Genomic DNA, 17,102 nt, shown 5'->3' on the forward strand with positions numbered 1-17,102 from the left:
GACAATCAACACATACATAGAATATCTGAACAACACTATCAACCCATTGACATTTGTTGAACACTCCAAAAAATAGAAGAAAACACACTATTTTCAAGTACACATGGAACATTTACCAAATTAGTACTCTATCACAATCACATACCACGTCTCAATAAATTTGAAAGATCTCAACCCATCTATACAAAATATGTTCTCTGATCACAAAGGAATGAAATTAGAAATCAATTATAGAAAGATACCTGGAAAATCCTCAAATATTTGGAAATTGAACAGCACATTTTTAAATAATCCACAGGTCAAGAAGCAATCTAAAAAAAAAATTATGATGTATTTTGAGCTAAATGGAAATTAAAACCTTCACAAAAGAAGATCCCAAGTACACATGACTCTCTTAAGCCATTTTAAAAGATATTCCCAGTTATACACAAATTCTTCTAAAGTAACTAAAAGGAGGGATTACTTTCTATCTCAGTCAGCTCAGGCTATTATAACAGAATAACATAGACTGGATGGCTTTAAGCAACAGACATTTTTTTCTTACAGTTGGAGAGGCTGGGAGGCCCGAGATCAAGGTGCTGACCAATTTGGTTCCTGATTAGATCTTTTTTATGGCTTGTAGACATCTGCTTTTTCATTGTGTCCTTAGTGGTAGAGAGAAAGATCTTGCCTCTCTTCCTCTTTTTATAAGGACACTAATCCCATCATAGATCCCTCATAATCTTATCTAAATTATCACCCAAAACTGTGGCCTCCTGACACATCACATTGGGGACTGGATTGAATTTTGAAGGGACACAAACATCAGTCCATAACCTTGTGACAACTCCTTCTATAAAGCCAGCATTAAGTTGACACCAGATAAAACAAGGGAAAATATTACTGGAAAACTACAGATAAGAAGTGACCATAGATGCAAAAATTCAAAGGAAAATTTTAGCAAATAAAATATAACAATATATAAAATAAGGATGATACATATATCCAAGTGGAATTAAACCTAGAATGCCAGCTGATTTAATATTTTGCAAAAATCAATATTACCATATTAAAAACTAAAAAGAAAAATTTTTGATCATCTCAGTTGGCACAAAAAAACCTTGCAATATCAAAGATCTGTTCCTGTTTAAAACTTTGAGAAATGAGGACTATAAGAAACACTCTTCTACCCAATAAAGGGCATCTGAAAATTAAACAAAGAAAACAAACAGAACCCAGCAACTAACATTGTCTTTCATAGTGAAAGTCTGCATGCTCCGCCCCAAGACCAGGAATAAGACAAGAATGTCCACTTTCACTACTTCTCATCAACATTGTACTAAAGGATTTAGCCAGTGTAATAAGTAAGCTTGATTTTGGGTTAAAATAAATACATATTTTATTGTTCCCACACAGGTCTTAAAACTCTTGTAATTTCCTGAGTGATAGAGATGAGAGGAATGTCCTTTATTATTCATAACAAACCCCTTTCAATCACACCTGGGTTTATGCTAGTGAGTGACCTTGATAAGCCTCTGAATACCTTCAGGAAAGGGGACTTCTTGCCAGAGGAACAAACCACATGGTTACAGAGTTGAAAACTTCAGGCCTACCCCATGATCTCCAGGACCAATGATTTAGTCATCATGCCTACACAATGTAACCTGTATAAAAGTCCTAAACAAAGGGGTTCAGAAGACTTTTGCTTTGGTGTATACATCCATGTGCCAGGAAGGTGGCACACTCCAAATTCCATGGGGACAGAGTTCCTATTCTTGGGAACTATTCACACCTGGTCTATATACATCTTCACCTGGCTGTTCAGTATAATAAACCAGAAATAATAAGGGTGTTTCCTTGAGTACTGTGAGACATCATAGCAAATTATCAAACCTGGGGAAAGAGGTCTTATAGGAACCCCCAATTTGTAGCCAGCTTGAATGAAAAGTGTGAGTAATGTAGAGACCCACCACTTATAATTGGCCTCTGAAGTAAGGGCTGTCCTTTGGTACTCATCCCTTAATCTATGGGGTCTAAGTTAATTCTGGGTAATTCAGGTCAAAATTGAATGAAATTGGTCATCCAGTTGGTATCCAGAGAAAATTGGAGAATTGCTTGGTGTTGAAAATCCACACGTATTAGAAATGTTGTGAGTAGAGAAGCAGTCATTTATTAAGTAAAACAAAAAAAAGCCATCCATATTGGAGAGGAAGAAATGAAATCGTCTGCATTCACATGCATCATGATCATCTATGTAGTAAATCTGACAGAAACATCAAAAATTATTAGAATCACCAAGTACATTTATCAAATTTACAGAATATATAAGGTTAACATACACAATTCAAGTGAATTTTTTTAAAGTTTTATTTATTTATTTGAGAGGTAAAGAGAGAGAGAGAACGAGGGAAGGATGGGCAAAGGGAGAGGGAGAAACAGACTCCTCGCCGAGCAGGGAGCCAATGCAGGACTTAATCCCAGGACCCTGAGATCAAGACCTGAGCTGAAGACAGAGTTGAAGGTAGAGCTACCCAGGTGCTCCATCAATTCAAGTGAGTTTTTATATAATATCAAGGAAAAATAGAAATTGAAATTTAAAAAATAATATCATTTGCAATAGCATTAAAAAGTATGAAATATAGTACTTAGGGTTAAGCCTGAACAAGATGTATAAAAACTATACACAAAAAAATTACAAAACACTGCAGAGAGAAATGGGAAAAGGCCTGAATAAATGGGAAATCTACTATGCTCATGGACTGGAAGAATTATTATTGTTAAGATATCAGTTCTCCTCAAACTGACACAAACTTCAACATAATAAAGTCACAATCCTTAAAGTCTTCTTTGCAGAAATTGATAAACTGAGTCTAAAATTCATATGGAAATGGAAGGTACCTAGGATAGCCAAAAATACTTTGAAAGAGAACAAAGTCAGAGAGCTAAAACTATCTGACTTCAAGATTTATAAAGCTACAAGACAGTATGATATTTGTGTAACAATAGACAAATAGTTCAATAAAACAGAACAGAGCGCCCATAAGTAGGCCCATACAGATGGGCACAAATTAGTTTCAACAAAGATAGAAGGTAATTTAGTGGTGCTGGGATATGCACATGAGTATCAAAATGCAAAAAAAATAAAAAATAAAAATAAAAGAAAAAAAAAGAACTTCAGTCTATATGTCACATAAATGTCATATGTCATACAAAATTCCATCAAAAGGGATTCTAGACCTAAATGTGTAACCTAAACTATGAAACTTCTAGAATAAAACACTCTAAGATTTTGTGATACCAAAAAATTTTCTTAGTTGCAATACCAAAATTATCATCCATAAAAGAAAAATGTCAATAAATTATTCATCAAAATAAAAAAAGTCCTCTTTTAAAAACAAAACAACCAAAACAAAAAACATCTCTTCAAAAGACACTGAACACTTTAAAGAGAAAGAAAGAACTTGTATTCAGAATATACAAAGAATTTTCAATAAAGAGAAACTGTACCCCGTTTTTTTCTGATTAAAAGATATTTGTTATCAGAGCCTACGAATTATATTGACTACCCAGTTTTTCTAAAGGAGAAAAACATTTCAGCACTTACCAAAGAAAATATATGAGTGTTAAGTGAGTTTATAATAAGACAGTCATCAGTCTTTATGGAGATTATATTAAAATCACGATGAGAGAATTAATACATAACACTGTATGCCAACTATACTTCAATAATAATTTTTTTAAAACCATAAGAGAAAATACACATATACCATGATATCTAAAATTAAAAAGACTGACCATACCATATATTGATAAAAATGCAGGAGAACGGAAATCTCAGACATTGGTGGGAGGAATGTAAAATAGTGTGACCACTTAGAAAAAACACTTTTGCAATTTCTTTAAAAGTTAGACAACTACATACCGTGTGATACAGCTATAGCCTTCACAGGTTTTTACCCAGGAAAATAGAAGCACAGGTCCACAAAAATATTTGCACAAGAATGTTTACAGCTTTATTTATAAAGGCATAAAATTGGAAACAACCCAAATGTCCATCAACAGGTAAACAGATAAACAAACTGGTATATTCATACAAAGAAATATTATTTAGCAATAAAAAGAATGAACTATTAATGTGTGAACTTATCTCAAGTAATTATACTCAGTGAACCCTCGGGAATCCCCACCACCAAAAAAAAGGGAGTACATATTGTATAATCACATTTATATAAATATCTAGAATATGCAAACTGAGATATAGTTATAGAAAGCAGATCAGTGGTTGCCTGGGGATGGAAGGAGAGCAAGAGTTTTGGGGTAGGATTATAAAGAAGAATAAGAAAATGGGGATGATGGATAAGTTCATTATCTTGATTATGCTGATGATTCACACGTATAAAACAAGGTCAAAATGTAGTAAATTATATGCTTGAAATTATATATTTTTTTTAATTCCCTACAGGGCTGTTTTGACATATATTATCAAGTTTAGGTGTAAACACAATTTTGCTTTTTTGTTTTTCAGTAATATTTAAGCAGATATCTTTGAACCCAGTTGTTTGTGAACCGCATCTCACCCAGGAATGGATGAAGAATTAAGAAAAGGTCAAGGACAGGGTTTGATGTCTATTGTGTACTGCTTGGTAATATTTATATGGGGAAAATTAATGGACTGGTTTGGGGGCATACCTAAATGGTGTCAAAATGGTTTGGTCAAAATTATGTGCTCAATGTGATGAGATTAGTTTACCTCCAAAAGAAACTAAGAATCTTTTTTTTTCTTTTCTTTTTTTTTTTAAATTTTAATAAACATATAATGTATTTTTATCCCCAGGGGTACAGGTCTGTAAATCGCCAGGTTTACACATTTCACAGCACTCATCATAGCACATACCCTCCCCAATGTCCACTTCCCCACCACCCTTTCCCATCCCCCCTCCCCCCAGCAACCCTCAGTCTGTTTTTTGAGATTGAGTCTTTTATGGTTTGTCTCCCTCCCAAACCCATCTTTACAATCGCACCCAAAACCATAAGATACCTAGGAATAAATCTAACCAAAGAGGCAAAGAATCTATACTCAGAAAACTATAAAGTACTCATGAAAGAAATTGAGGAAGACACAAAGAAATGGAAAAATATCCCATGCTCATGGATTGGAAGAACAAATATTGTGAAAATGTCTATTCTACCTAAAGCAATCTACACATTTAATGCAATCCCTATCAAAATCCCATCCATTTTTTTTAAAGAAATAGAACAAACAATCCTAAAATTTATATGGAACCAGAAAAGACCTCGAATAGCCAAAGGAATATTGAAAAAGAAAGCCAAAGTCGGTGGCATCACAATTCCAGACTTCAAGCTCTGTTACAAAGCTGTCATCATCAAGACAGTATGGTACTGGCGCAAAAACAGACATATAGATCAACGGAACAGAATAGAGAGCCCAGAAATAGACCCTCAACTCTATGGTCAACTAATCTTTGACAAAGCAGGAAAGAATATCCAATGGAAAAAAGACAGCCTCTTCAACAAATGGTGTTGGGAAAATTGGACAGCCACATGCAGAAAAATGAAATTGGACTATTTCCTTACACCACACATGAAAATAGACTCAAAATGGATGAAGGACCTCAATGTGATAAAGGAATCTATCAAAATCCTTGAGGAGAACGCAGGCAGCAACCTCTTTGACCTCAACCACAGTAACTTCTTCCTAGGAACATCGCCAAAGGCAACAGAAGCAAGGGCAAAAATGAACTATTGGGATTTCATCAAGATCAAAAGCTTTTGCACAGCAAAGGAAACAGTTAACAAAACCAAAAGACAACTGACAGAATGGGAGAAGATATTTGGAAACGACATATCAGATAAAGGGCTAGTATCCAAAATCTATAAAGAACTTAGCAAACTCAATACCCAACGAACAAATAATCCAGTCAAGAAATGGGCAGAGGACATGAACAGACATTTCTGCAAAGAAGACATCCAGATGTCCAACAGACACATGAAAAAATGCTCCACGTCACTCGGCATCAGGGAAATACAAATCAAAACCACATTGAGTTACCACCTCACACCAGTCAGAATGGCTAAAATTAACAAGTCAAGAAATGACAGATGCTGGTGAGGATGCGGAGAGAGGGGAACCCTCCTACACTGCTGGTGGGAATGCAAGCTGGTGCAACCACTCTGGAAAACAGTGTGGAGGTTCCTCAAAAAACTGAAAATAGAGCTACCCTATGACCCAGCAATCGCACTACTGGGTAGATATCCTAAAGATACAAACGTGGTGCTCTGAAGGCGCACGTGCACCCGAATGTTTATAGCAGCAATGTCCACAATAGCCAAACTGTGGAAAGAGCCTAGATGTCCAACAACAGATGAATGGATAAAGAAGAAGTGGTATATATACACAATGGAATACTATGCGTCCATCAAAAGACATGAAATCTTGCCATTTGCGATGGCGTGGATGGAACTAGAGAGTATCATGCTTAGCGAAATAAGTCAATCGGAGAAAGACAACTATCATATGATCTCTTTGATATGAGGAAGTGGAGATGCAATGCGGGGGGGTTGGGGGAAGGTAGGAAAAGAAAAAGAAACTAAGAATCTTTTTAATGATAAAGCCTAGTGTAACCAAATGTCTTGAGGGAGGAAAACAGTAACAAAAGAACTGTCTTAAAAGTTTCATGCGGCAAAATGAAAGAATGAATGGATTTTGTTTTAATTTCTTTCTTTTTTTTTTAAGATTTTATTTATTTATTTGAAAGAGATCACAAGTAGGCAGAGAGGCAGGCAGAGGGGGGAAGCAGGCTCCCTGCTGAGCAGAGAGCCCGATGCGGGGATCGATCCCAGGACCCTGAGACCATGACCTGAGCCGAAGGCAGAGGCTTAACCCACTGAGCCACCCAGGCAACCCTTGTTTTAATTTCTACCATAATGAAAATTTTTAATATTTTTCCTGCTATGGAGAGCCAGACTTTTTTTCGTAATTTTTTTTTTAGATTTAATCTCTATATAATCCTGACATAATTATAGTATTTTTCTTTTTTTTCTTTATTTTTTTTAATAAACACATAATGTATTTTTATCCCCAGGGGTACAGGTCTGTGAATCGCCAGGTTTACACATTTCACAGCACTCAGCATAGCACATACCCTCCTCAATGTCCATATCCCCACCACCCTCTCCTGTCCCCCCTCCCCCCAGCAACCCTCAGTCTGTTTTTTGAGATTGAGTCTTTTATGGTTTGTCTCCCTCCCAATCCCATCTTGTTTATTTATTCTTTTCCTACCCCCCAAACCCCCCACATTGCATCTCCACTTCCTCATATCAGGGAGATCATATGATAGTTGTCTTTCTCTGATTGACTTATTTTGCTAAGCATAATATCCTCTAGTTCCATCCACATCATTGCAAATGGCAAGATTTCATGTCTTTTGATGGCTGCATAGTATTCCATTGTATATATATACCACTTCTTCTTTATCCATTCATGTGTTGATGGACATCTAGGTTCTTTCCAAAGTTTGGCTATTGTGGACATTGCTACTATAAACATTCGGGTGCACGTGCCCCTTCAGAGCACCACGTTTCTATCTTTAGAATATATACTCATTAGTGCAATTGCTGGGTCATAGGGTAGCTCTATTTTCAGTTTTTTGAGGAACGTCCACACTGTTCTCCAGAGTGGTTGCACCAGCTTGCATTCCCAACAACAGTGTAGGAAGGTTCCCCTCTCTTCGCATCCTCGCCAACATCTGTCATTTCTTGACTTGTTAATTTTAGCCATTCTGACTGGTGTGAGGTGGTATCTCATTGTGGTTTTCATTTGTATTTCCCTGATGCTGAGTGATGTGGAGCACTTTTTCATGTATCTGTTGGCCATCTGGATGTCTTCTTTGCAGAAATGTCTGTTCATGTCCTCTGCCCATTTCTTGACTGGATTATTTGTTCGTTGGGTATTGAGTTTGCTAAGCTCTTTATAGATTTTGGATACTAGCCCTTTATCTGATATGTCGTTTCCAAATATCTTCTCCCATTCTGTCAGTTGTCTTTTGGTTTTGTTAACTGTTTCCTTTGCTGTGCAAAAGCTTTTGATCTTGATGAAATCCCAATAGTTCATTTTTGCCCTTGCTTCTGTTGCCTTTGGCGATGTTCCTAGGAAGAAGTTACTGTGGTTGAGGTCAAAGAGGTTGCTGCCTGCGTTCTCCTCAAGGATTTTGATAGATTCCTTTATCACATTGAGGTCCTTCATCCATTTTGAGTCTATTTTCATGTGTGGTGTAAGGAAATAGTCCAATTTCATTTTTCTGCATGTGGCTGTCCAATTTTCCCAACACCATTTGTTGAAGAGGCTGTCTTTTTTCCATTGGACATTCCTTCCTGCTTTGTTGAAGATTAGTTGACCATAGAGTTGAGGATCTATTTCTGGGCTCTCTATTCTATTCCATTGATCTATGTGTCTGTTTTTGCGCCAGTACCATACTGTCTTGATGATGACAGCTTTGTAACAGAGCTTGAAGTCTGGAATTGTGATGCCACCAACTTTGGCTTTCTTTTTCAATATTCTGTTGGCTATTTGAGGTCCTTTCTGGTTCCATATAAATTTTAGGATTGTTTGTTCTATTTCTTTGAAAAAAAATGGATGGGATTTTGATAGGGATTGCATTAAATGTGTAGATTGCTTTAGGTAAAATAGACATTTTCACAATATTAGTTCTTCCAATCCATGAGCATGGAACATTTTTCCATTTCTTTGTGTCTTCCTCAATTTCTTTCATGAGTACTTTATAGTTTTCTGAGTATAGATTCTGTATATATATATATATATATATATATATATATGAGTATAGATTCTATATATGAGTATAGATTCTTGGTTAGGTTTATTCCTAGGTATCTTATGGTTTTGGGTGCAATTGTAAATGGGATTGACTCCTTAATTTCTCTTTCTTCTGTCTTGTTGTTAGTGTAAAGAAATGCAACTGATTTCTGTGCATTGACATTATATCCTGACACTTTACTGAATTCCTGTGCAAGTTCTAGCAGTTTTGGAGTGGAGTCTTTTGTGTTTTCCACATATAGTATCATATCATCTGCAAAGAGTGAGAGTTTGACTTCTTCTTTGCTGATTTGGATGCCTTTAATTTCTTTTTGTTGTCTGATTGCTGAGGCTAGGACTTCTAGGAATATGTTCAATAGCAGTGGTGATAATGGACATCCTTGCCATATTCCTGACCTTAGCAGAAAAGCTCTCAGTTTTTCTCCATTGAGAATGATATTTGCGGTGGGTTTTTCATAGATGGCTTTGATAATATTGAGGTATGTGCCCTCTATCCCTACACTTTGAAGAGTTTTGATCAGGAAGGGATGCTGCACTTTGTCAAATGCTTTTTCAGCATCTATTGAGAGTATCATATGGTTCTTACTCTTTCTTTTATTAATGTATTGTACCACATTGATTGATTTGTGGATGTTGAACCAAACTTGCAGCCCTGGAATAAATCCCACTTGGTTGTGGTGAATAATCCTTTTAATGTACTGTTGGATCCTATTGATCAGTATTTTGGTGAGAATTTTCGCATCTGTGTTCATCAAGGATATTGGTCTGTAATTCTCTTTCTTGATGGGATCCTTGTCTGGTTTGGGGATCAAGGTGATGCTGGCCTCATAAAATGAGTTTGGAAGTTCTCCTTCCATTTCTATTTTTTGGAACAGTTTCAGGAGAATAGGAATTAGTTCTTCTTTAAATATTTGGTAGAATTCCCCTGGGAAGCCGTCTGGCCCTGGACTTTTGTTTGTTTGGAGATTTTTGATGACTGTTTCAATCTTCTTACTGGTTATGGGTCTGTTCAAGTTTTCTATTTCTTCCTGGTTCAGTTGTGGTAGTTTGTGTGTCTCTAGAAATGTATCCATTTCTTCCAGATTGTCGAATTTGTTGGCATAGAGTTGCTCATAGTGTGTTCTTATAATTGTTCGTATTTCTTTGGTGTTGGTTGTGATCTCTCCTCTTTCATTCATGATTTTATTTATTTGAGTCCTTTCTCTTTTGTTTTTGATAAGTCTGGCCAGGGATTTGTCAATCTTATTAATTCTTTCAAAGAACCAGCTCCTAGTTTTGTTGATTTGTTCTATTGTTTTGTTTTGGTTTGGTTTGGTTTCTATTTCATTGATTTCTGCTCTGATCTTTATGATTTTTCTTCTCCTGCTGGGTTTAGGCTTTCTTTGTTGTTCTTTCTCCAGCTCCTTTAAGTGTAGGATTAGGTTGTGTATTTGAGACCTTTCTTGTTTCTTGAGAAAGGCTTGCACCGCTATATATTTTCCTCTCAGGACTGCCTTTGTTGTGTCCCACAGATTTTGAACCATTGTGTTTTCATTATCATTTGTTTCCATGAATTTTTTCAATTCTTCTTTAATTTCCTGGTTGACCCATTCATTCTTTAGAAGGGTGCTCTTTAGTCTCCATGTATTTGCATTCTTTCCAAATTCCCTCTTGTGATTGAGTTCTAGCTTCAGAGCATCGTGGTCTGAAAATATGCAGGGAATGATCCCAATCTTTTGATACCGGTTGAGACCTGATCTATGACCCAGGATGTGATCTATTCTGGAGAATGTTCTATGTGTGCTAGAGAAGAATGTGTATTCTGTTATTTTGGGATGGAATGTTCTGAATATATCTGTGATGTCCGTCTGGTCCAGTGTGTCATTTAAAGCCTTTATTTCCTTGTTGATCTTTTGCTTAGATGATCTGTCCATTTCAGTGAGGGGAGTGTTAAAGTTCACTACTATTAATGTATTATTGTCGATGTATTTCTTTGATTTTGTTATTAATTAGTTTATATAGTTGGCTGCTCCCATGTTAGGGGCATAGATATTTAAGATTGTTAGGTCTTCTTGTTGGACAGACCCTTTGAGTATGATATACTATCCTTTCTCATCTCTTATTATAGTCTTTGGCTTAAAATCTAATTGATCTGATATAAGGATTGCCACCCCAGCTTTCTTCTGATGTCCATTAGCATGGTACATTGTTTTCCACCCCCTCACTTTAAATCTAGAGTGTCTTCGGGTCTAAAATGAGTTTCTTGTAGGCAGCATATTGATGGGTTTTGTTTTTTAATCCATTCTGATACCCTGTGTCTTTTGATTGGGGCATCTAGCCCATTAACATTCAGGGTAACTATTGAGAGATATGAATTTAGTGCCATTGTATTGCCTGTAAGGTGACTGTTACTGTATATTGTCTCTGTTTCTTTCTGATCTACTCCTTTTAGGGTCTCTCTTTGCTTAGAGGACCCCTTTCGATATTTCCTGTAGAGCTGGTTTGGTGTTTGCAAATTCTTTCAGTTTTTGTTTGTCCTGGAAGCTTTTTATCTCTCCATTTTCAATGATACCCCAGCTGGATATAGTATTCTTGGCTGCATGTTTTTCTCATTTAGTGCTCTGAATATATCATACCAGTTCTGGCCTGCCAGGTCTCTGTGGATAAGTCCACTGCCAATCTAATATTTTTATCCTTGTATGTTACAGACTTCTTTTCCCGGGCTGCTTTCAGGATTTTGTCTTTGTCGCTAAGACTTGTACATGTTACTATCAGGTGATGGGGTGGGGACTTATTTTTATTGATTTTGAGGGGCATTCTTTGCATCTCCTGGATTTTGATGTTTGTTCCCTTTGCCATGTTAGGGAAATTCTCTACAATAATTCTCTTCAATATACCTTCTGCTCCCCTCTCTCTTTCTTCTTCTTCCAGAATCCCAATTATTCTAATGTTGTGTAGTCTTATGGTGTCACTTATCTCTCAAATTCTCTCCTCATGGTCCAGTATTTGTTTGTCTCTCTTTTGCTCAGCTTCTTTATTCTCTGTCATTTGGTCTTCTATGTCACAAATTCTTTCTTCTGCCTCATTTATCCTAGCAGGAAGAGCTTCTTTTTATTGCACCTCATTAATAGCTTTTTTTTAATTTCAACTTGGTTAGACTTTAGTTCTTTTATTTCTCCAGAAAGGGCTTTTATCTCTCCAGAGAGGGTTTCTCTAATATCTTCTATTCCTTTTTCAAACCTGGCTAGAACCTTGAGAATCGTCATTCTGAACTCTAGATCTGTCATATTACCAATGTCCATGTTGATTAGGTCCCCAGCCTTCAGTACTGCCTCTTGTTCTTTTTTTTTTTTTTGTGGTGAGTTTTTCCGCCTTGTCATTTTGTCCAGATAAGATTTGCTTTCTCCTCCTCTGGAATTCCGCTGTTCTCCTTGGTAAGTGAAGTTGGTCTTGGCTGGGTTTCTTGTTGATCTTCTGGGGGAGGGGCCTGTTGTAGTGGTTCTCAAGTGTCTTTGCTGGAGGCGGAATTGCCCCCCCCCCCATCAGGGGCCAGGCTAAGTAATCTGCTTCGGTTTGCTTTTGGGAGCTTTTGTTCCCTGAACGCTTTCTGTAGAGTTCCAGAGGATGGGAATGAAAATGGTGGCCTCCTCTGGGGCACCTGGGTGGCTCAGTCAGTTGCATGGCTGCCTTTAGCTCAGGTCATGGTCTCAAGGTCCTGGGATCAAGCCCCGCATCGGGCTCCCTGCTCGGTGAGAACCTGCTTCTCCCTCTCCTTCTTCCTGCCACTCTGTCTACTTGTACTCTCTATCTCTCTGTCAAATAAATAAATATAATCTTTTAAAAAAAAATGGCAGCCTCCCAATCTCCGGCCCAGAGGAGCCGAGAGCTCGGGGTCCCGCTCCTCAGTGTGCCCTCAGAGAAAAGTGCCCAATCGCTCCCATCTCCCTGGCCTCTGGTCGTGCTTAGAGAAAAGTGCTCAGTCGCTTCTGCCTCCCTGGACTCTGGTCGCGCTTGGAGAAAAGCACTCAGTCTCTTCCGTCTCCCTGACCTCCAGCCGCACGCTTGGAGAAAAGTGCTCAGTCACTCCATCTCCCTGGCTTCTGGCCGCACTCTGAGCTCACCCAGCCTGTGCCCAGTTCAAGGTAACCCCGAGTTGAGAGCTCACTTCTTGGCTTTGTCATTGTAGCTGGCTTCCCTGCTTTAATACCTGCGAGCTCTGTGACACTCAGACACCCCCGGTCCTTCTGTGACCCCGCAGGACTTGGGGTTACACTGACCCTGCGTGGGCTTCCCCCCGGTTTAGCCTCTGGAGTGATGTCCCTCAGTGGAGCTGACTTTTAAAAGTCCTGATTTTGTGCTCCATTGCTCTGCCGCTTGCCGGGAGCTGGCCCCTACCCCTGCGGTCCGTCTTCCCGTCGCTTTGGATTCACTTCTCCGCCAGTCCTACCTTTCAGAAAGTGGTCGATTTTCTGTTTCTAGAATTGCTGCTCTTCTTCTCTTTGATTTCCCATTGGATTTGTAGGTGTTTGCAATGGTTAGATAAGCTATCTAGCTGATCTGCTACCTGATGTAGTCTCAGCCTGCTACTTCTCTGCCATCTTGACTCCTCCCTCTTTTTGTAAATTTTTATAAATAAAATATATCTTTCATAAACTTAAAAACAATATGTACTTTTTTTTCTTTTTTCTTTTCTTTTCTTTTCTTTTTTCAGTGTTCCAAGATTCATTGTTTATGCACCACACCCAGTGCTCCATGTAATACATGCCCTCCTTAATACCCACCACCACATTGTTAATACTGTATTCCACAGAAAAATTGAAGGCAAGGGTCATGTCATCCCTTGGCCATTCTCTTAGCACAGAGACCGAATTCTATGGATATTCAAGTTCTTCGTAATGCATATTTAGCTGCTTATATACTCCATGAATATTGGTTATTTGCTAAACACCTCACAATAAAATGTACATCATGAAAATACACAATTTCAATTTCCTCATCTTTAAAAACTATTAGGCATTAGCCATCAATCTCTATTGAGATATGAGTTCAGAAAGTAATTCCTCACATGTGTTCCCTCTATCTTATTCCTGCTTTCTTTCATGACAGAAAAACATAAATCCAGTTTTGTCAAACAGTGTAATTTTTATTATAATCTTATATTACATTAGTTAACTGATTAAAAACAAGAAGTGGGAATTTGTAGATACTAAAATAACAGTATATGGAAAGGCACATTCAAACTCATTTGAAGGGAATGTAAATTGATACAATTTGACATATCAATTCAATAAAAAAAAATGCACAAACCCTTTTGACCTGAAATTCCACTATATTTATTCTATAAATATACTTAAACAAATACAAAGAGATCTTTCTACAAGAAACATTCTATGTGGTATTGTTTATAATACTGAAACAAACAAATAAAACTTAAAGGAATCTAAATGTCTATCACTAGGACTGAAGTTAATTAAATTATGACATAACCATACAATGGAATTTTATAACCATTAAAAAGAATGAGGTAGCTCTGCTTCTTTGATATAAAATATCTCCAAGACCTATCATATTATTAGCTTTCTATAAGTGCAGAAGAGCATCATGATATGTTCCCATTTGTGTCTTAGCAAGGATATGTGTATATGTGTAAATATGTCTATGAATATATACCCATACCTCTAGTGTACAGATGTATGTACATAAAATTTTCTGGAATAATACATAAAATATGTTGATTGTTCCTTCTACAGAGTTCTTTCTAGAGGAAACTCAGTTTTCATTATCTATTATACTAAACAATTTGAATATTTTATCATGAGCATTTGCTTTCTTTGTAATAATATTAGTTCTTCAGAGAACTAGCTAATAGCAGCTAATATCCTAAAATTTCAATTACATAAGAATATGTAGGCAAACTCTCTAAAAATCTTCTCAGAATCCTTGAAAAGCTAATTCCAAGATAGATTTTCCATAGACTAGAGCTCTAAGAGAATCAAAATAGTAGCTTTGCCCTATATTTATTCATTTTTTCTGCAGCTAGAATCCAGTAACTTATGAAGTATGGAGATACAGTCTATCAATTTTACTTTGTAACACTTGAGAACACTTCACTTGCTCACAGTATCATAGAGTGGATTGTTCTTCTCTGTGTAGCTGGCATAAGGCTGCATTTCTTCCTAAGAAAGAACTCAAAGTCAAAAGCAACTCAAAAAAGCCTGAAATCATCAACTACACCTATGTTTTGCTCACAGGTGCCCCCAGATTCAGTAATCTACAAGAGTGCTTATATTTGTGTCTCTGGGCTTATATGGATATAAAAGAAGGACTGTTTTCTATTATTTAGCCAAAAAAATTATTGATTATTTAAGTCTCAGTGTGAGATGGTAATGTTGTGTGATGGTAGGAATAGAAAAGAATGAAGTAACATGAGAGGTATTTCAAAGGAGAGGGTCAAAGACTTGGCAAGCTACTGGTTATGAGATTATGGAGCAGGAAAGATTTAAGACCAATTAAGAAGGAAATGATGATGGTATGGAGAAAGAGAAGTCAAGAATTAGAGAGTTTTATGAGGGAGGAAAGACCAATTCAGTTTCTCCAAACATTAGAATCAAAATTTGGCAAATATTATGTGCTATATAGGATACAGTTCTTGAAATGAAAATGTTGTTCAGAATGTGTATGAATAGTATAAGATAGATAATTGACAAAATAAGCACACCTGAGTATTAGCATTATAAAATTAGAATTTTTGCTTTTTAATTAAAATACTAATATTGAGGCAAATTACAAATTGGCTATATTTTGACATTGAAGCTTAAAATTTGCAAAAATACTTTTTTAATATTATCTTACCTCCTCAACAACTGAAGTAGCTTCTGTTTTTTTTAATTTGCATTTTCTGCAAAAATAAAAATAAGCTGGAGTGAATTCAGAAAACATCGTTATTTAATTAAAAATGGGAAAACAAAACAGTATACTATTGACAAGTGTGGTTCATTTTTTTTATAGAAGTTATAATAATATAGAAAGGAATTACCAGAAATAAGAATGCTACTGGTAGCTAATACACCTAAATGAGATAATTCTCATATGGGAAGAGGAGTGAACTTATGCAAAAGAATCCTGATATATGGGATAAATGTGACACACCCTTTTTGTTACATAAAATGAATTATTGTAATTCTTTACCCAAATAGAGAATTAACATCTGTCTCTACCAAGATATTGCCTTAAACAGTTTAATTCACTCTGCTTGCATACCTAAGTAACCAAGTAAACTCCCTCTTGTCATTTAGAGTAGTAGTCCAAACATAACACCTTTAGGACACGCTTCTTGATTATGGGAAAGTTAATGTTAACATATTAATTTTACCCCATCAATTCCATATACCTTATCCCTTCTAGCCCAATAAAGCTGAAGAAAAAGCATTACTCAATACCTGCAACAACGGGTTTTCCAAAGCCAAATGGATCCCACAATGACCAAGGCAACCAAAACCAAGGCAAACCAAAAAAAGGAGGTTATATAAAAAGTAGTTGAGTTTAGTGGTAACTGGCCACCTGTAAACATAGACACAAAAGCATATGGTTTATCTGTGGAGCATCCAGACAATGAAATATTATTTAGCACTATAAAGAAATGAGCTATCAAGCCATGAAAAGACATGAAGGAACAAACTGAGGGTTTTGAAGGGGAGGAGAGCGGGGGGTTGGGAAAACCTGGTGGTGGGTATTAAGGAGGGCACGTATTACATGGACCACTGTGTGTGGTGCATAAACAATGAATCTTAGAACACTGAAAAAATAAAATTAAATTAAAAAAAAAGACATGGAGGAAATTTAAATGCATAGCACTCAGTAAAAGAAACCAATCTGACACTGCTACATTCTGTATGATTACAAGCATATGACATTTTGGAAAAGACAAAACTATGGAGATAGTATAAAGATCAGGGGTTGCTAGAGGTTGGGGTGGAGGGAGGTATGAGTAAGTGGAGAACAGAGAACTTTTGGGACAGTGAAACTGCTCTGTATGAAACTACAATGGTGGAGAGATACTAGTTCCACATTTGCTAAAACTCATAGAATGTACGCCTAGAGTGAACCATAATGTAAACTATAAAATTCGAGTGATAATATTGTGTTAATGTAGGTTCATCGATTCTCACAAATGTACAAGTGTGACATGGTTGATGTAGAGAGAGGGGAAGACCGTGTGTCTGTTGGGGCAATGGAAATATGGGAACTCTCTGCTCTGAACCTAAAACTGCTCTAAAAACTAAAGTCACATACA

General features: G+C 36.8%; 1 protein-coding gene across 2 annotated transcripts in view; it reads right to left on the bottom strand.

Annotated features, from left to right (window-relative positions):
• Positions 1-254: 254 nt before the first annotated feature.
• CD200R1 (CD200 receptor 1) overlaps positions 255-17,102 on the bottom strand; it is a 45,174-nt gene continuing 28,326 nt past the window's right edge. The window contains exons 6-8 of one of the 2 annotated variants that reach the window (XM_080818402.1): positions 16,249-16,369; positions 15,662-15,707; positions 255-311 (exon numbers count right to left, since the gene is read on the bottom strand). In XM_080818402.1, the coding sequence (XP_080674528.1) occupies positions 300-311; positions 15,662-15,707; positions 16,249-16,369 (179 nt within the window). In that variant the 3' untranslated portion in view covers positions 255-299. Of the gene's footprint in view, positions 312-13,940; positions 14,986-15,661; positions 15,708-16,248; positions 16,370-17,102 lie in introns of those variants that run through there. The other variant, XM_080818401.1, reaches the window with a different exon arrangement.

This window comes from Martes martes, assembly GCF_963455335.1.
Source record: "Martes martes genome assembly, chromosome: 1".
NCBI classification, from domain to species: domain Eukaryota; kingdom Metazoa; phylum Chordata; class Mammalia; order Carnivora; family Mustelidae; genus Martes; species Martes martes.